Source organism: Pleurodeles waltl, chromosome 9, assembly GCF_031143425.1.
Source record: "Pleurodeles waltl isolate 20211129_DDA chromosome 9, aPleWal1.hap1.20221129, whole genome shotgun sequence".
In the NCBI taxonomy this organism is placed as follows: Eukaryota; Metazoa; Chordata; class Amphibia; order Caudata; family Salamandridae; genus Pleurodeles; species Pleurodeles waltl.
The window spans coordinates 1140855422-1140875686 of record NC_090448.1 but is presented as its reverse complement, the minus strand read 5'-3'; the positions used below and the strand labels follow the sequence as shown (position 1 = coordinate 1140875686).

The window sequence follows — 20265 nt, the reverse complement described above, 5'->3', positions numbered from 1 at the left end:
GTTATCAGGGTGCTGCAGACTGACTGGCTGACATTTGCTTCTTCTTAAATTATACAAATAGGATAATAAAGTTTCAGTTTTCTTGCCCTTACAGGCTTTGTATAACTCTGCTCTCTAACCGTATTGTGGGCTTCCCACTTCGACAACAGGGAATGATTCAAGCATGTGCATTTATGAAAGATCCTATCCTGTGTCAGGTGCCAGCATACAACCCGATACCTTCACCCTCTCCTAGATCGCAGGCATCACATTATACAGGCTGATAGTTACCTCCACCGAGATATGGAGGGTTTCGTGCAAGGGTGACTCACTGCCAGTGCTTGGCACCATGCCAAGTTGTGGAGCACCTCTTGCTGGTGGTAACATTCAACATCAACCAAGGACGAAAGCACTTACGTTCTCCTTGTCTGGCAGGCAGGTTCCAAGAGACTGAATACACAGAGCATAGATGTGTAGTGAATGAATGGTTTCCCAGCAAGAGTCTTAGGTTTAGCGTGCCAACTGCTGCAAATAGTCAGTGACAGCCCCATGCAGAGGATGGCACACATGCTGAAACAAGAAAAAGAGGGAAAAGCTGAAGAAATACACAAACCTTCGACCTCGTGTAGAAGTCGCAAATGTACAGCAGGTTCAGATCTACACTTTTGAGATTAAAATAATGGTATGGGGGTGGTGTACATTCATGTGGGGTATGAGGGTGTGCTGTGCATGATGTATGCACAAGTGTGTGGTGATAGGTGCACAGATCTCAACTGAGCAGTAATGGAAACAGTTTCTGGTCCTGCAGTGGGTTTATTGTGTAACCATATTTTAACAATGGGAGAGGCCAGGTCATAGGAGTGATAGGAGAAAAATTAAGTTAAAAAACAATTTACAAGTAACTCACTCTTTCCTGCAGATAATTTCCTGGAACAACAGCTGAAAGCAAAACTTGAAAAGGAAATTATGTGGTCTTTAAAGATAACCAAAAATATGCATGCCTAATAACAGTAGCATTCTTCCAATATACCATATTTATTTATTTGGGTTTTATTTCATAAAAAAAAGTACTTTATCTTTTAAAGACAGTACACACATGGCTGTTTACCTTTATTAGTGGTCTTCTGCATTGACATTTGAAAGATTCATCAGAGAAGCATGGTACTTTGTTATACTTCCTTGCCAAAGAGAGATCAGGGTCTGGAAGTTGTATCTGAGATGATATTACAGGAACTCAAGTTACAGGACAATATATTTTCCCTACACTTGACTGATAGCTCAACATTATGAACGACATACAATTAAACAAGAACCAATTTGCAAATTTACTAACAAACTCTGGGAAAATTCAAGTACAATCCTCTGGATTTCATGAGCAGAAATAAAAAATACTACTCAAATTCTTTTACAATAATGTATTTCAGACCACATTAAAAAGACATGAAAAAGTCCTAGATTGTCTCTTTTTCTGTATTTATAGTTAAGGTTACACTCATTGCAGATCACAGTAGTGTTAAAAACTGATGCATTTTGAGAGCAGAAAAATACAACATATAAAGAGAAAAATACATTTATAGATATTGTTCTAATTATTATTTAGGTTGACTCTTTTTTAAAAAACAGGACAATATAATTTCTTCATGGTTTCCAAACCACATCAATACTGCTCTTTAATTTTTATTTTAGTTAAACAATACAGTAACTCTTCTTGGTCATGATTGTTGTTGCAATGTGCTATTTACAATAAAGTGAAGGCAATACAAGAGCAACAAGGCAATGACACCCTCTCTTCTATATGCCAGGCCCGCTCCGGTCCAGTTTTAACAAACAATAAGAATCAACAATAAATCACTCTTATGTACAATTTCTTACAACAAACGTCAATATCCTCTGTTTTTTTTCAACTTTGGCAAGATTACTTACAGCTCATACAATACAACTTGTAATACTCTGTACTATTTAAAATATTCTAAATGCATAAAAATAAAGATTTTGGCTTAATTGTTTAAAATTTGTATATTTACAAATAATATTTTTTCTCACTCATAATGGAAGCTCAACATTCTCAGAAACACAGCATTGCTGAGCGGTTCAGGACTTCCACTGGTGTGTGCAGGAGTTTTTGCAAGTGTCTCTGGAAGCAAAGGCAGGCGGCATTCATGACTTCAAAGTTCCTCCTTTTACACTTTCTCTCATGTGATTTAGATTCCCTTATTGAACAGGCACAAAGGTTCTCAAGACACTAGTTCGTCTCTACACCAAGAGAAGGAATTTTTGTTTGCAGATTTTTTAATTCGTCCTTTAGGAATGGCAGTGATCCATGCTCATTTAGAGATCCATTTTTTTTGCTTGAATGCAGTCTTTTATGAAATGGGCTGATTACCACACAAGAAACTTTTATACCTAATAAAATCAGCAGAAGGCATATGATAAATTAAAGTTCAATCTCAAATGTTTTCTGTAGGTCACTAGAGAAAGGATTTGTTGGAGAAGGGTTAGTGCGTTGCTTTGACTTGCTTTCTAGAGCAACCCATTGGGCTTCAAATGGATCAACCATCTGGGCAGAAGCCGAACTCTGGAAATACTTGTCCCCGGCAGCCCAGTTACTGGTATCTACACCATTAAATGCAGCTGAACCATTGGGGTGTTGAACAGAAGGCTTGAAGAAAGGACTAGCAGTATTAATGCTGCTAGGTTCATAGCGTGGGAATGTCTGCTGTTTAACTAGGCCTGGAGAGTGATGGGCATGGGGCACCTGTGAATGACTTGCTGTGCCAAATACATTGGCCACCATCTGCGAAGGAGTAATTCCAACAACGGGAACACTTGCGGCTGGATAGGTCATTCCATTTATTACTGTGTAAGGCTGCTGAACAAAGGCCGGTGGCATTCCCGGCACCACTGTGACTGGCACGGTCACAGTTTGAGAAGGAATATACGTGTTCACTGGATACGGATGCACCGGCTGTGGGGCTGCAGGCGAGGGATGAGGTAAGGGCTGCGGTGCCAAGAATGGTACCGGCGACTGTTGAGCCCTCACGGTTTTTGCAACCTCGTCCAGCCAACGGTCCGCTTCGGAAGGAGTACGTTTGTGATTTGAAGTGGGAACAGATGTAGCTGTGCTAGAGGCAGTGCCCCACTCAGTACCTGAAAGCAAAGAAGAAAAAAAAACACATTAACTATTAAATCAAGCACTTCATTTAGAGCTCTGAACCTTATCAACATACGTAAATGTAAAATCTAACTACTATCGGAGCTCACAAGAATGTACCACGGTTTAATACATTAGCTTTCCTTTCACTGTCCTCACATTCAGCCCATTCAATTGAATAGAATGCATAAAACTTACAGGCAAAATCTAGACGTTCCCTCCTGAAAGTTCCTCTCTTACAATTTAAAAATGCCTCATATTAATCATCTCTCTTCTACTTTTTCAGTGGATCGCATGATTTTCACAGTCTATCACATTCTGTGGTTCACAAATAAATTTGATGTAAGTGATGCATAGAAATCTAGAAGTTCGAATGAGATGAGGATCAGTAGGTCAGGGTTATAAGGTTACTTGCCCCGTTTGGCCTCCAGCTTTACATTTTGTGTACCAGGAATACTGGATTCCTGTAGTGCCAATGGCCATTTACTTTCTATGTCCCTAGCTCTCCCACTGGGAGCAAGGTTTCTCAAATTGTTTGTTAATGTTACCCCTTTTTTTAACATTAGAAACCAAACTTGAGTCAGGCCATGGACTCACTACATTCATTTTCAACTTTGGTAAATAAGCAACTGACTGACCCGATCAGGTGTCATCCCGATCAATTTCTCTAATACATCAGTCCTGATCTAAAGTGATCTGTACTACAAAAAAGCTGGATTCATTTGATGTATGTTTTTTAGTTTTCTTAAATGCTTACTGCAGGTGAATGGCCACTTCTGACATCAGTCATAACCACCACAGCTGTCTACCACATCAACAGGAGCTGTATGGCAAAACTTTTGCAAGAGTATGTGATTTGTGCAGAATAGGAACAAATCTCGGTCTCTTTCTTGATGTATTTCCTACCTTCCGAAATGCCATTTCAGGTAGATAATATATATAACCATGGACTGCTCATCTTTTGAGGTTTTCCAGACCAGACCAGAAATGCTGCCTTGCGCCGTCAGGCGACGGCACGTCATGCACGTAAATACCAGTTTTCTTATCAAACTCTGATAACACCTCAGAGTTTGATCAGCCATAACAGACTGCAAACCTAACGTAGGCCCTTTTTAAGCCCTACAAGTCCACTCCACTGAATAGGAAAGAGGAAGGCCTGTGAGGACTATGCGGTTAAAGTATCCACCAGAAAGAGGGTGGCCTTTCCTCTGTTATGAAGTAAATTGTGATACGATTTCTTGATTTTTGAGTTGATAAAAACAGCTGCTGCTTATTAATATGCCTCATCTTTATAATAAATAAAAAAAAATTAAAAAAAATAAAAACGCCGATTCCACACAACCTGCTAATGACAAAATGGTTGCTGGTAAATCTCGGATATATAACTGCAGATGCTCTAAATAGCTCAGTATCAGCTGCATCACTGCTGGCTTTTTGGGATATCACTATAACCTATAGGCTAGCTTTATGTCTTTTCTGTTAAAGTAATCTGTGCACATATAAAGAGAGGCTTTTATAAAGAGACTTCGTGCTTTACAAGGATGCACAGGTCAAAGGTGTCATCGATAAGTCGTGGCACAAGTGAACGTCCAGGTTCTTTACCTTAGCTAACTTGGAGACACTTGGAACTGTACCTAACAGAAGCAGTTCAGTTTTTTCTCCATTGAGGTAACTGCTCTTTATTATGCATTGACACATCTCCAAGAGGTGTACATGTATCTACCTTTTCCAAACATTGCCTTCCTCCAGATGATCAAAAAACCCTATAATTGATAATCTAGAAGTAAAGCCCCAACTACCCTGATGCTGGTATATATCCATTAAAGAGAAACAAAATATTCCAAATTGTTTGTGTCTTGCCTGTCCCCATCACTGTGAACCAACATGGTGGTTCTCATCAGATGAAGGTGAAATCTATGTTTAGTATAACAAGTAAGACAGAGCTCTAGAAGCTATAGGGCAATGCAAAATGATGGGGGTCCCTCGGCGGTATGTGATGAGGGCCTCACGGAGTCTCCCATGTATCAAAGCTATTCAATTACCTTGGGCTGAATGGGGCCCTGCTCTGCATGGGCTGCAGAGGCCTGATTCACGCACCTGTCTAGGAGTTGTGCCCTGGCTGACAGAGGTTACCAGCTACTTCTCTATAATATTCCTAAACCTGCATATAACTCGGGATGAAGTTCCAAATATCCGTCCAGTATATCGCCACTGGTGGGCTGAACAAAAAAATATCCAAAACAGCTTTCACCTAGTTGTGGTGGACATCTCCTTGGAAAAGCTTTATGCACTAAGTGCCCTTTCCATGGTTCAGGAGGGCAAGCCCTTTTCTTTTCCCTAGTGCAGTTGAAACCAGAATGGATAACCATGAAGTTTGTAACAAAACTGAGAAGGGACCAATCTGTGATAAGATAATTTACCTTCGGGTGTTTAACACTAATTCAGTATACTCTCTTTACCTAGAGGGTGATACAGCACCCATCATCACCACGGCTTTCAGTTTGACAGAAAAAAAACTTCCCAGGAAGGAGAGTTGCAAGTTCATCCAGTACTCTCAGGAAAAGTAATGGGTGCATAAGAAAATGAGCCTGAAGTGCTGTCACTCTGCTAGTGCTCGGCTTGGATGTTGCATGTTGTTTTATTTAAAGAAAGGTCAGGCTTTCAAGGTGACGTGGTACCTCCCTGATATCCAAAATGCACCGCGACACAGAGTCCACCTTAGACTGTGTTTTTCCCCTTCGGGTAAGAGTCAGTGAGGAGATGCAAGGCATTAAGTGGTCTATGAACTGGAGAAAGAAAAATAATATAGATCTAGACATATATGTCAGTTTCTACTGCGGTGGGAGGGCAAATGGTAAAATACAGCACAACTAGTAGCTAATCGAATAGTACATGTAAGTACTGTTTCCGTTCGAAGCATGTGCTACTCTAGATTACCTGCTATGCCGAGATTGAAAAGCAGTATTCCCCTAAAACGGTGGCCTGCAAGAAAAAGCAGAAGATGTCTGAAACAAAGTTTTAAGTACGCTCTAGCCACCTCCGACCGAATTGAGTTTGGTGGCTGATTTTCTACCCTCATAAGACATTTCCATAGTCGTGTTTTTCAGCTATAACGCCGGAGGAACTGTGTAAATGAGGACTACAGCCTCTCCTGGGGAGGTTTTTTAATACTGTACATTTGCCGAGTGCCCTGAGGAAAGTGGGTGACCTTTTGGTCACGTGGCACCGAAACACGCGTCAGCACATTATTTGTGGCAGGACGTTGGATTGGACCTCATTTCTCTCCGTATGAACTTTTGATATATGATCCGGAGACATTGGACTCTAGGACTGAAGAAATAAAATGATGATTAAGCTAACATTGTATAAGAGAAGATCTTTCTTGAATTAACTTTTTGTAATTCCTCTGTTTATTATTATGTGGATATCTTACTAAGTTTTGATTTAGAGAATGGTCCTACCGTATCTCTTTTCTGGTTTTAATGAGTGTGATTGAGGTTGTGAAAATGATTTTTTTTATTTTTGTTTGGTCCCCAGGTTTCACAGACCGATTTATGTCTATATATGATCCAGTATTAGATGAACTGATCCATATAAGTAAATACAATGATACATTTCTTTGTGTTTTTTGCATGCGTATATACTGGTGATTTCGCCTTGACTTGTGACTTCTATCAGACACAGAGATTGCACTCAGTGGAACTACTGGTGGAGGTGGCTTTTTGTTCTTTTGTTACCGAGCCCCTTCATGACCAGGGCAAATGGACACTAAGGGCAGTCCCAATGCTGCATCATGCAGTGGTACACCTAGCATTTGTCTCTTCGGAGCAGGATAGTTATTTGGTCTAAAATCATTAGAGGCAACGCTCCATATTCTCCCCATAAGATACTCTTACACAACCCTACTCCAGGCTCATCCAACTCTTCTTCATGTTATCTGTTGAATTATTGATGCATTGTTGATTGAAAGTGTTCTGGTTATCCAGTTATACAGCAACAAGGAGTTTTTTTTGGTGCCCATCGGTCCTAAAAAAGATGCTGCAATATCAGAGCACTAGATGGTGGGAGTGTGCACAGCATATGATCCACACCAGCACATACAGCAAACATTCTGTTATCCTGACTTCAGAGGAAGCGGTGTATGCTGAGTTTGTAAGTGGGATAAAATAATGGAATATTAAATCTTAAAATGTAAAACAAAACAGAATAATGTTACGCACATTTTTAAATTAGGAAAGAAAACCTTCAAACACTGAAGCAGACTTGCTGAAATAAGACTAGTTTACACACACTTTCAGATGATATTCAGTACAAATTTAACTTACCTGCGTCAGGAGGACTTCTTATATTACACAGAATTAACTAACCAATCTGCAGGAAGCATTTCCCAAAAAATATATACATGAACTTACAATGTTATTCTTCCTGTAATCAAGAAAAAGAATCATTGGGGGGCGGGGGGGTATGCCAAAAGACTGCCATCCTTTAGTCTTTGCTGAGGAAGACAACATATTCAAGACTAAAAGAATGAAGAAATCGGGCTCCCCACTCTGTGTGTGTGAGCTAAGTGGGAGGGGTAAGGGAGTTGGTTTGGGTGGAGAGGACCCACTTAAACATATAATACAACAACATGTTGCTTGGCCTACCAAAGTGCAAGGAGAGGAAATGTATTGAAGAGGGAAAAAAAAGAAGTAACTGCACTCAGGTGAAAAATCGTCTCCCCCAACCTAAGCGGGGAGGTGCAAGAGTGAAACATGACAAGCTTGGTCATGTTGGGATGGAAAATCTCCGAAAAAATGCTTCAGGGTTTAAAGCTTCTGGTCTTGTTCTTGAGCCCTTGTGCTTGTCGTGAGGACTCCTCCGACACAGGCAGCAGCCCAACAGTCTCAATGCCTCACTCCTGCTATACATGGGTCACATACATGTGCCACAGCCCCCAAAGACCTCAATAACATTGGGGCAAGGCCCTCAAGTTCACGTCGTCACAATGGGGATTATCGACTTCAACCACAGAGCAGGCTTCTCTTCCGCAACACCGGTCCAGACTGGACTGAGCACCTCTTCCTCTGTTCACTGGGACCCACTGCCAGAATCTTAACTGGGCCTTGCTCCCTTCAGACTCTCTCGCCTCCTTCTAAGGTCGCAGTGGTCTTGGCAAGAAGTCAGAAGGCTGGTGTTCAAACCGCAGGGCAAGTGATCTTGGCTCCCAGGTGATGGCGCCTCACCTAACTGGGAGACTGGCAGACCTCCATCCTGGTTGTCACAGCTTGAAGTCCTGGAGACATCCTTTCTGCTGATGAGCAATGCTGTTGAACCAAGTGTGGGACTCATGCTCCAACCTTTATAGTCCAAATCCAGACATACGTGCAACTTAGTGTCTGGCTTTGAAATTGAGGAGGGGATGTCAGCTCCTCTGAAGTGCTCTTCCCTCTGCATTGCCTTTGGACAAAAGGACAGTCTGCCACAGCAGGAGTAGTTCAAATTCTAAATAGCCGACAAAACAGACCAAGGGAGTAACCATGGTTCACATCTGTCAGTCACCCTCCACATAAATATGTCCCATAAAGCTCAAAGGCCTAATCCTTCTTCTCAATCAAAAATCCCTGATTCACAGAGCCAACCTCATTATTCTCACCATCTTCCTGGCAATACGCTCAGGCCTCACAGAGCAGTAACATGTCCATGAATCAGAGACCTTTGATGTGCAGAGAGGCTGATTTTCTCCTACTCCAGCAGCATGTGTCCCATTCCAGGCCTCAGGAAAGTCAGCAATATATATCTCCTGTTTGGGAGTTACAGTCCGCTCCTTCAAAAAGCCTCTCCAAGCCATTGGCTACCAAAATGGATGCAAATACATGTATCCCATCAGGCACACAAAAGTATCACACTTTGTCTGGTGCTTCACAATCCACTTAGGTCGAGAGTGAGATAAGTACACAGCCACTGAACTTTACATGAGTGGAACAGTAGGGCCCACTTCAGTGACACAGGAAAATAGGCCTGTTCACACTACTGAACACAAAATGAGTATGTTACCACCACCCTGCTCATGCCATGTCACTCTTGGTAAGGGCTGTCACCGCCTGGCATTGCTTAGTGGGCTCCTCGTGATGTAACCAGAATGCATCACTGTGACACAAGCCTAGGTCATGGTGGACACGCATGGTCCGTGCTCACTCATTACCAAAAATCAGTACCAAGGGAGCCAGGTATTCATGCAGTTGGGGCAATCAATGCATGTCCGTCGCCTTGCAGGGTGCTATTAAGTTCAAGCAGTGCCCCAAAGTAGACTGTGTTACAGTGGTGTGTGCATAGTTAGGACTCTTGTATGTTTAGGCCTGAGACTCTGTTGGAGAGAGGTGAGAATACCTCCAAGTCTCCTCTAGTGGAAACTGGCATTCTGGACTACAGGAGAAACCTGATGTTTGAAGGAGAGGTCTTGATCGAAACATAATCCACTTTTTAAAACATTTTTCCCTTTACCAGTCACTCAGAACATGAAAGGAAATGAAGAGTTTCAGTAGGATTGGACTCAGGCCACCAACCAACCACACAGTAGCCATCACCCAAGTTTCTTTCTTAGGTAGTGAAGCCCCTTTCCTTTGGAACCATATTAACAGAATGTGAAGAGAACAAGTTGTCTGATATGAAAGATTCTAGGTAATAATACAACTTGATTAGGTCCCAAAAGGAACATCTATCATTTATGTAGCCCGAGAAGGCTTGTAGAGGCAATTATATATACCCTAATTTGGTTCTCACAGCATAGTACAGTCAGGTACACCGCCTAAAATGAAGAACAAAAGTTTAGTTCCAGGTAAACAGTTTTACAACCAAAGTTTCTTCAGAGAGTACCAGCCTCAAAATCAACATAATTCTCCTTTGCGAGAGTGGTAATACCAGCATTTGGACTGGTAGCTAGGTTAATATCGCATCCTTTAAATCAAGAAAGTCTACATGGCTGGAAAAAGTTAGCAAGATAACCAATTCTTTTTAATCTTGCCTTGGAATAAGGTACAAACCCTGAGGAATGGTCCGCACACCAGGACAAGACACATACATGACAACAGACTCCATTCCTCACAGGGTCCTTGAAGAAGTGCATGTGGCACGGTATGTATAGGGAAGGGCAGGTCCAGCTGCGTGACGAATAAGGATAAGCAACACAGGCTGTGCAACCTTTTTATTTATTTAAAAGTTTTCAACCTTACTTTTATATGGTGGAAGAATTTGGCAATTAGCAGAGGGCTAAAGGTAACAGCAATGCCAACGCGCTGCTCTAAAAGCTCACAACTGCATTTCTACCATTCTTTTCAGGCTCAAACTACTAAGCCTGAAACTCCCACATAATTAGGCCTTTTCCAGTCTTACCAGCAGGAGGGACTGCAGCTCCAGAGTTAGTAAGGGTGGGAGCAGCAGGGGCACCTGCCCAGGGGTTGGTTTCACGAACAGGCATTGCTGCGGCTGGGGCTACCATAGGTTGGACTGGTTTGGCAGCCGGCAAGGAGAAGGCGGGAGCAGTACCATTAACTAAAATCGGAGTAGACAACGTTAATGCTGTTAATGTATGCCTGGCAAGACGAAACGTTAAAAAGGTTTAGTTTTAACACATGATTTTTTAAGTGCAACATAGGAACAAAAGCTTACAAAAGACAATCAGGCGATTAAGTTTTCAATTAAATCAGGTTGTAAAGCAACAAAATACTGTATGTGAACAAAGCATATTAGTATGAAGACAGATGAAGAAATTATAGCATGGCTTCAGCTAAAGCAAGCAGACGTTAAGCAGTTACGCATCCCTACTTGGGGTATACCACAATGTAGCTAATAGGAACAAGAGAACACCATTGATACAGGGATAAAGGGCCAGCGCGTGGATTTAGAAACGCTGAGTGAAGAAACTCCAAGGCAAAGGGTCTAGGTGTTTTAGTTGCCAATGTATGTCCTTTGCTCAAAACAAAGCATAGCCATCTCCGACATTAGTTCAAATTCACATTCTTTGGCTACAGGAAAGAGGATAACAGTAAGTTAAAGACATAGGGAACTCGACTGTATGAAATAAAGGAGGCCATTGAACCTCAGTTGACTAGACAATGTAACAATATGGCAGCATTATTAATGGCATTGTTGTAAATAAAATATAACTTCTAGTGCACATTAATTCAAATACATTAAGTGAATCAATCACTTCATGAGGCAATTGGCTCCTGAAGCTACTAAACTCAATTTCACAAACTGATTGACCTCAGTTAAGATTGTTCCACGTAAACTGAGAGCTGCTTGAAACATGAAACATCACAATAGTTTATTCAGCAAGAAACTAAAAAGGCCTTAAATCCGTGCTGAGGGTAACGGAAAAGCTATAAACAAAAAGCCCATTGAGGTAGAGAACATAGATCCAACTAGACTCCTGCTTGATTACTGTTGCAGTGTTATTGCGAAATCTACATTTTAAAACAAGCAAGTACACAACGTTTAAAATCCAGGTACTGAAGAAATCATTATATTGAAAAGCTTGTGCTATTTTCGCCAAGCAGCTCAGGATAAGATGACAATCTTGCAAGGTTCCATTGGGATAAAATCGCAAATCTTTAAAAATAAAAAATAAAAAATAAATAAATAAAAAAAAACTAGTGAAATCTCTGGGGATTCAGTCCAGTGGGACCAGAGAGATTAACACCCATCAGTACAAGCTGGAGCTACTGTCTCTACTAGAGCACGACAAGCAACGTAGTATGATGGCCAATGGGTGCCTGGCTAAAGAATGACACAGTATGATTATGCTGCGACGCCTTCTTTCGTCCACAATGCACATAGACACCGACTCCACACTAGATTGTTGTTCGCTCAGCAGGTGAGGAGTGGGTGATTTGCCGAGCTCAATAAATTCTTGATTGATTGATTGATTGCCAGTAAGACTATTATGTGCCATGTGCATTTTATTTTGTTAAAGAGGTAAAGTGTGATAAAATGAAACGTGCTGTCATTGCTAGCTTCTGGGGAGGAGGGTGTGTCATGTGAATCTACAGCACAACACACTGAAAACATATGCTTACAGGATAATAGGACGTTAAGTAGGAAAGCCATGGTCATCTCCTTTTTGCCCTTAGTGCTTCCTGGGAGGGACATTGAGTATATGTTTAGCTTTGGTGTATCATGTCTGGATACACTTGACAATCCACCTTTGCAACGCCTGTTTTCGAAAGAGGTAATCTTTGTATAGTTTAGCAAAAGGTACAAATAGCTGGTTATTATTGGCGCAGAAGGACTTAGTCCTGTCAATATAGCACATGAGCACTCGCTTGAGGTGTGCAAGGTCCTTTCTGCAACTGAATATGGTCGTAGAAAGAAAACCGGCAGTTCAATAGTCTGGATGATGTGGAAAGGAGAGCCTACATTAAGCAAGAACTATGTCTAGCTGTTTCAAGATACAATAGAAGACATTTTTTTCACTTCGCATAACATGCAGATGTATGTGGCCTAAGAGCTTCGTGTAGTTTAGCCATATTCATCAGGGAGTCCAATTCCAAAACATCAGGTGCCATATCGCTATGTTAAGCAGCTTCAGGTCCGGATGCCTGATCTGGCTGTGCTGCTGCATGAGAAGGTCTTAACTGATCCATAGCTTCTTGTGGAACCTTATGAACATCTCAGGGAGCACTGGGGCTGTCTGGCCCAGGTTGGGGCCCAAGAGGATCAGGGCCGTGGGCAAATGTCTCATCACCCTCCGCACATGGGGGATTAGTGGGACAAGAGGAAAAGCTTAGGCAAATATTCTTGACAAGTTCATCAATAGTGCATTGCCCATCGACTGTGGATGTGGTTACCTGGTGGCAAAGCTTGCACATTTTGTATTTTCTTGAGTGGCAAAGAGGTCAACAGCTGGGAATCCCAACCACTGGAAGTACCTATGTAGGACATGTAGGTGGAGCTCAAACTCATGGACTTGTTGATGCATTCTGTTTAGCAACGATGGAGAGAAATTGGCGGCAGCTATAGGTCAGCCACAGGAACCTGGACCTTGAGGAATATGTGACTACAGGAGAAGTGTGTCTGAATGGCACCACAGCGGACTAATATAGGGTGAAGACGGTGAGCTGACAGGTAAGACTTTTTCTTACCAGCATGCACTTGAAAGGTTCATGAGTGACTGACTGTAGGAGTATCTGGACTGCCCTGACAAAGGCTCTAGACCCTCTTATGAGAGAACCAATTTGAGGCCGAAACATGTTGGTGATTACATTCTGATGTGATGCTCGAGACAAACTCCTAGTAGCATCCATATGTTTTAATCCAACCAAGTCTACCCACCAACAAAGGAAATCATTGGGTTTACACTTAGGTTGTTTTATGATTAATTGGACCCCACATATGACCATAACATTAATTTTCTGATCTCCCTCCTCAATGAGTTTGAGACCACTGTGTTAGTATCATCTTAACATAGTGGGTCAGACTGGCCAATGATGAAGCATGCCACATGGGTGAGGCCTTTCCGTTCTATATCTTTATGCTTTGTTGTGGCCACAATACTGTAGCGGTGGTTTCCCTTTGCCCTGAAATAAGAATGGGGAAAGACCCCTGTCATACTAGTTGTGTGATACTGGTAAGTCTGTGCCCGACTGAGCTTTGGTCCCGCCCCCGGGTTGGTGTTTGTGAAAGGTCCCCTTGGGGTAACAGCTTGTAGGGCACCAAGGGACATCGATTTCTCAGTGTCCTTATTTTTTTCCACATCTCCTCCACCTACGGACCAAAGTGGTGCTCCTGTATGAGATGTTGAGGCAGTGCTACTGTACCGCAGCTTTAAACCTCGCGATGCGAAGCCACGCATGTCTGTGCAGTAGAATGCTTGTGTTAATGCCCTGGGATGCAGTATCCAGTGCACAACAGATTTTTGAGTTTGATATGATTGATCATCCCATCAGATAAAAGCTCTTCCTCCCCTCTTTTCCCATGCATGTCCGAGAGGTGGCTGCACCAGTGCTTCGATTTCCTCCCAGTGAAACCTGTTGTTGCACAATAGCAAACCAAAAGAACTGATGATATGCCAGTCGGTATTTGCTTCCACCAATATCCTCTCAGCATCAAGGTGCCTCCTTTTCCTGTCTGGTGGAGGAGCTCCACCTGTGGCTTGTGCAGAGGCATGTTTTTGGATATGTGCACCACTAAGGAATCTGGGGGACCAGATCACAGATGCAGAGAGGGTCAAGGGGAGAACCTGTAAACGTCTTCTCAGCTTGTACTAGTGGTATGATAACATTGTATTGACGGGCTCTTTAGGGATGTCAGGAAACCATTTTAGTATGTCCTTGAGCAAGGGAGGAATTAGACAGTCTTTTTTGATAGGGCCGCCACACAAAATTGCTCCTCGTGATATGCGGTGGTATCATCTAGTGGGAATGGCTTTGCTGGGTTGAGTGCAAGAAAAAGGTTGTCCATAGTCTACATATCATAAATGTCCTAGGGGCTGGCCCCTTCCCTCTCCCTAGGGCAGTGGTTCCCAAACTTTTTCGATCCCCGGCTCCTTTGACCTATTGGCCGTGTTGGCCACGGCTCCCCATTAGGTTACTTTTTTTTGGCGGGTGGGGGAACGTAATCCCAGCCTGTACCTGTACCTACACTATTTACAGTTTGACTTCTTAATTCTCTTGTTCAGGTTCCTGAAAACCATTTATTTTAAACTATTTCTTTTCTTTTGTCATAGGGATATTATTTATGGTACTCTGGCGCCCTCCGCTGGTCACAATAATTAATGCAGGGGGTTTTGTTTCCAAAACCACGGTGAAAAGCTACCGATTAAAAGCACCTCCGAGTGGTTTCCAGACTGTGTGCGGCGCCCCTGGCTAATTTTGACGGTGCACCAAGGAGCCGCGGCGCACAGTTTGGGAACCACTGCCCTAGGGGCTGATCATATTGGGTTTAAATCCTTGTTAGGACTACCCGAGTTTGCATATGAGTGCGCTGACATCAGCCAGCTTCTGGAGGATGAACGCTTTAGATCAATCAGATCTCTGCAAAGGAGCCCTTGGCATGAACTTGGGGCTCAGTTTCCAAGGTGAGCTCAGCATCTAATTCTGCATGGACTGTAGGTTTTTGTTTCTTCACTGCTCAGGATTCAATGCCAGACTCCCATGGCTGTGGTGCTCTGCCTCGGAATGTGGGTGTCTGGTGGTGTAGGGTTTCATCCCCTGACCTTGTTGCACTGGTGTCATACACACACCTCTAGAAGTCTCATTTTGTTTAGGGCCCTAATGGTTTTAAAGCTGAGGATACCCTGTCTATTCTTCTGGGTCAGAGGCACTCGAGCACAGGTTTACTGGACTGCCCCAGACAAACCAACAAAAAGCTAATCACCCAGGCAAAGATGATGTAAAAGCTCAAGGCCCCTATAGGGTCAACTCGATGGGAGTCTCTCTTCCTCCTTTCAGGGGAAAGATGGAGTAAAAAACTCTGGAAGATCAATCAAATGGTCAATGTGGAAAAATGACACGGTAGAAAAGCACAGTAGAAAATGAAAGAACAAGCAAACATCTAAAAGTCTAGCTTGAAAGGGGTCAGTATTTTGGGCCCTGCAACAATCAACAAACTGTCGGAACCCATAACAGACTGACTTTGAGGAAGGGAGTCTGACCATAAGCATAACAACCACCACCTCGGTAAGCAAATGTAAAGCATTCAATTGCTGCTTCGAAGTCTCTACTCATGGATGTGAGGGTTGTGGAGACTTGCATGCAAGACCCTGCCCTGTTGCTCAGACAAGAGGTCCTCCTGAAGAGGTAATCTGATCGGAGGGCAAATGCTCAGGAGCTCTGGATAATCATCCAGACCCAGTCCAGGGTGATTTAGATAACTTATGCATGGTCTGTCCTGATCTTCCTCTGAAGCCGAGGCAAGAGAGGTAGCAGTGAAAACAAATACAACAGTCCATCGCTCGATTCTGGCTGGAGTATGCCTCCCAATGAATGCCTTGGAGAAAACTCAAGCTTGTGCAACTGATGATAATGTGCGGTCTTTAAAAGATCTAGCGAGGGTGAACCCCCACAGGTCAAAGATGCTCTTTGCATCCTCGGGATTGAGATGCCATTCATGGTCTTCAAGAAGATATCTGCTTAGATTGTCAGCTCTGTCATCCAGGAACACCTCTATGGGACTACCTACCTTGAGCTGCTCACCTGAGAAGTGACATGTCTGTCACAACAGTGAAGTCATGGTTGGGAAGTAAGAGTGGCCTGCCACAGGTCAAGTTGGTAACTGTCTGCCACCACAGAACATTCTGAGCCGACCCCTAGAAATCCGGATGGAGTCAAAGAAACATCTCTGAGGCTAGGCCCACTGAAAACTGAGGCTCAACTGTTGGATTAAAACATGCCATCTGGCGTTCAGGATAAGGAGGATGCCCGAGGCTAGCAGTCCAAGAAGCCTCAGAACTATCCTTACAGAGATCCAGGATTGGACCCAAAACATTGCATTTTATCGTGAAAGCATCAGACTCGCTGTAGAGGTGACCTTGAATGCCAGGGTTCAGGACAGCCCCTGTTAAGGTAATCCTTTGTGTGGTGCATAGCTGGGACTTCCACTCGTTGACGAAAAAAAAACATGGATATCAGACTACAGCATAATTCGGAGGTGGTACCTGGCTGACTGCAGCAAGCTCGTCTTTAGCAACTAGTTATCTAGGTACAGAAATACATGCATCTCTGACCTTCAAAGATGGATACCAACCACTGTCATCATTTTTGTGTCCAACCGAGGTGCTGGAGCAAACTGAAAGTGTTTCTGACCCACCTTGAGCTGCAGGTACCAGCAGTGGTACTGCAGGATGCGTATAGGGATGCTGGCAAACCCTGAAAACCTGACTGATCTCATCCAAATGTGCTGCCTGAGTACAACACTGGTGCCAACAACTCTTACTAAAGAATCAGTAGAATTCAGGCCAGCTCAGAGCATATATGCTGTACCATCTAGCCCATCACTAATTTCAGCTAAAGACTCTCTAAGGTTCTGCAAGATGGCCGGCAAGATCTTGTTCGGCATATCCCATAATGCATAGGTATATCTTCCCAGGAGACAAACTGCGTTAATGCATCTAAGGGCTAAACTACCAGAAGGAAACATTCTCTTTCCGAAGGAATCAATCTTTTTGATCCTCTGTCAGAGGATAGTAGAAAGGAATTTGGACTGACCTTTGTTGTTGCGGGAACTATCAGGCTTTCTAGTGCAGGATGTTTGATTAGGAACTCTAGGCCACCACAGCCAGTTTGTGTCACCTAGGTACAGGCTGACTGACTAGAGGGCACGAGCATGGTTTGGAAAAAGCTAAACATCACCTTAAGGGCACGAGTAAGGGCTTAGCTGAAAGGCAAAAATGGTTCAGAGGCCCTCGCCAGCCCTGGTTTAGGAATTTCAGTTAACACATTCGTCTTAACAGTGGGCAATTACAAGTCTGCAGCCACCACTACAAGAAAGGCACTTTTTCCACTGTTGTCCAGATGGTGAGTACTGCTCTGTTTCAGGGGATGTCTCTTGCCAACTACCATACTGGATGTCTAAACACAAGGTGTTATCAGTATAATGAGGAAGTAAGTTGCACCTTTGTCATCTCGTAGTGCGAAATGGACCTGGAGTGTGATGACAATCTGTTTGGGGGTAGAGATCGATGTGGTGACCGAATTGTGCCTGGTCAGGTTCTGTATCAGTGCTGTATCAGGTGTGGACTCTGGTGTCGGAGTAGGGGCCTGGACCAGTGTTGGTGTGGGCCTGTCTCTCAAAATGGCAGACCGGCTGGTGGAAGTCCAACTAAAGATCCATGAGGCTCTGTGGTGCCTGAAGGTGCACCAGGAGGAAAAAGAATTGCAATGATGATCAGCAGCATTACTTTTTTCGATCAGCTGTGCTGTTAAGAACGGCCCAGAAAATTAGGAATGCTTTAGGAATAACTGCAGGACTGGGTATGATTTGGGTGACACCAGAGGATTACATTCTTTATCTTGCTCTCACAACTCCTTTTTTTTTTTTTTTTTTTACCAGACTGAGTGACAGGATGCAGCCAAATCCCACTTGGTGTTCAGTTGTTTATGTCTAGACTTTGACTTACTGGAAGACCTCGACCAGGAAATGAACTTTATGTGAGTGTGTCCTCAAGACTAGGACTGCAACCAGGCCCACAACTTGAGAGGGAGCAGGATATGTGCTTCGACCATGACCTCTGCTTATGTTCAGGGAAGTAGAGCTTCACCTCCCACACCCTAATTGCCTTTGGGTGCATAAGGGCATATATGCTGCATGACTGAAAAGCCCTGGTCAGAGCCTAAGCACCACAAACACACCTTGTGCAGATCGATGACGGGCATCTGCTTCTTGCACTCTTCACAAGGATTGACTCATGTAATTCTTAGGGGTGTCATTGTTGCCTAGGCCACTGTCATAGAAACGTAGAAGTCGTTGGAAGGCTGACCAAGTTAGGAGCAGAGCTTTGCATCCACACTTGAGGGTACAAATAGTAAGGAACTGAGGTAAATGCCTAGGAGTGCCACTTTCATGCAGCTCCACTCCACCATATCTGGGGAGCTATGGCGCTACAGCATGAACCGCACAATATCACATTTCAGCACACAAGGACAATGCTGCAAAAATCTCCGGAGCCAGCCTGACACCTAGAGATATTCTTATGGTGAGGAATGTGTGGTTAGAATTATCCAACTGAAAGTAGCTTCTTGCAAACAAACTTATTTGAAAGTTCTTCCTTGGACCATCTCTGCATTGGGGGGTTTCTAGGCAATAAGTGTTTTTTGTGAAACAAAACAAACTCATCATCAAATTTACAAATAGTAATGATTAGGTGTTGCTGGTAGTGAAATATTTGATTTTTGATACATGTGTTAATGCAGGATCCACACAACGGGACAGACTGTTTTGCCTGATAGTGCATAACTTTAGCCATGTGAGCGTACCCTTCTAGAAGTTAAGCCTGGTTCCATGCTTCCAGCTACCATCTAGGTAAAGGAAGGAAGAGTAGTGGTATCTTCCAGTAGGGTCCTCCCTATGTGGCCCTTTTTTGGGACAGGAAAGGTCCTAGGGCTGGAATCTGCCCTTTCACACCCATGTTGTCATCAGGTTCCCACTCTTCTGCCTTGTAAAAACTACCCACTACAGTCTGAAAAATATATAAGCTGATGTGGTGTCTGTACAAGTAAGCATACACATATTAGGCTTTACTATACTAGAATTTAAAATATCCCTGGTGCTCCAGTAGTGCATCCAGAGGTCCTGTGTGCTTCTATTGCTCCTGGATGGGCATTCATTTGTGTCCAACTGGTACCTTAACCGAGCTTTCAGGTGTCCAAGTGAGCTTTCACTAAAATCCCATTGGGGGTAGCTCTTTCACTGTTCCAGATATGCAAGTCTTAAAACTTACTTCCTAAGAAAAAAAAGGATCATCCAAAGCTCCTTTTGAATTTAGAATAACACTAAAGACCTTCCATAGCAGGATACAGCTAAGCTCAAGTCATACTGGTTTGAAATCACTGCCTGCAAAGCTGCCCTTCACACTCCATTTGCATTCTTCTTCATGTGTAATGTGCCTGCTACCTGCTGCTGCTCCAAGACTGGAATGCACTCTCTGGGCCTCATGCACAACAACAAAACTCAACACAAAAGCTGACACTTCAACACACACCTTCCCTCATCAAGACTGAATAACCAGCTACTCGACCATTTAGAGAGCACCTTGGAGCCTGACAACAAGTAGGAAAGCACAACTGACATGCACAATACAAGAGGTGTGTAGGGGTTAAAGTACCTGCCGCAGTAGCACTGTGCCAGCCTGCTCCTCATCTCATCATTTCCAAAGAACAAAGCATGTTTTCTGAGCAGGGGGGCTCACATCATGAATCCCCTGGCAGATGCTCTGCGTGATTGAGTGAGCTGCTCACCAGCAGAGTACTCAACTTGTACTGGACACGAGATCCACTTTTAAAAAAAAGCTATCTTTATGCAGTTTTTACAGAATCAAGCAACAATACAGCAGGGGGAAGGGCTTACACAGTACATCACAGCAAGTTGTGAGGAAAACAAATTTACAGCATAGTAAGCAACTTGGTATACAGTAAATCATAGACCCATTGTCCATTAATATA

General features: G+C 43.3%; 1 protein-coding gene across 6 annotated transcripts in view; it reads right to left on the bottom strand.

The window, feature by feature from the left end:
* Positions 1-772: 772 nt before the first annotated feature.
* Positions 773-20265, bottom strand: part of NUMB (NUMB endocytic adaptor protein) — a 184917-nt gene continuing 165424 nt past the window's right edge. For 2 of the 6 annotated variants that reach the window (XM_069208917.1, XM_069208918.1), the window contains 2 exons: positions 10502-10660; positions 1007-3126 (listed from right to left, as the gene is read on the bottom strand). In XM_069208917.1, coding sequence (XP_069065018.1) covers positions 2414-3126; positions 10502-10660 — 872 coding nt within the window. In that variant the 3' untranslated portion in view covers positions 1007-2413. Of the gene's footprint in view, positions 3127-10501; positions 10661-20265 lie in introns of all 6 variants that reach the window. The other 4 variants (XM_069208919.1, XM_069208920.1, XM_069208921.1 and 1 more) reach the window with 4 other exon arrangements.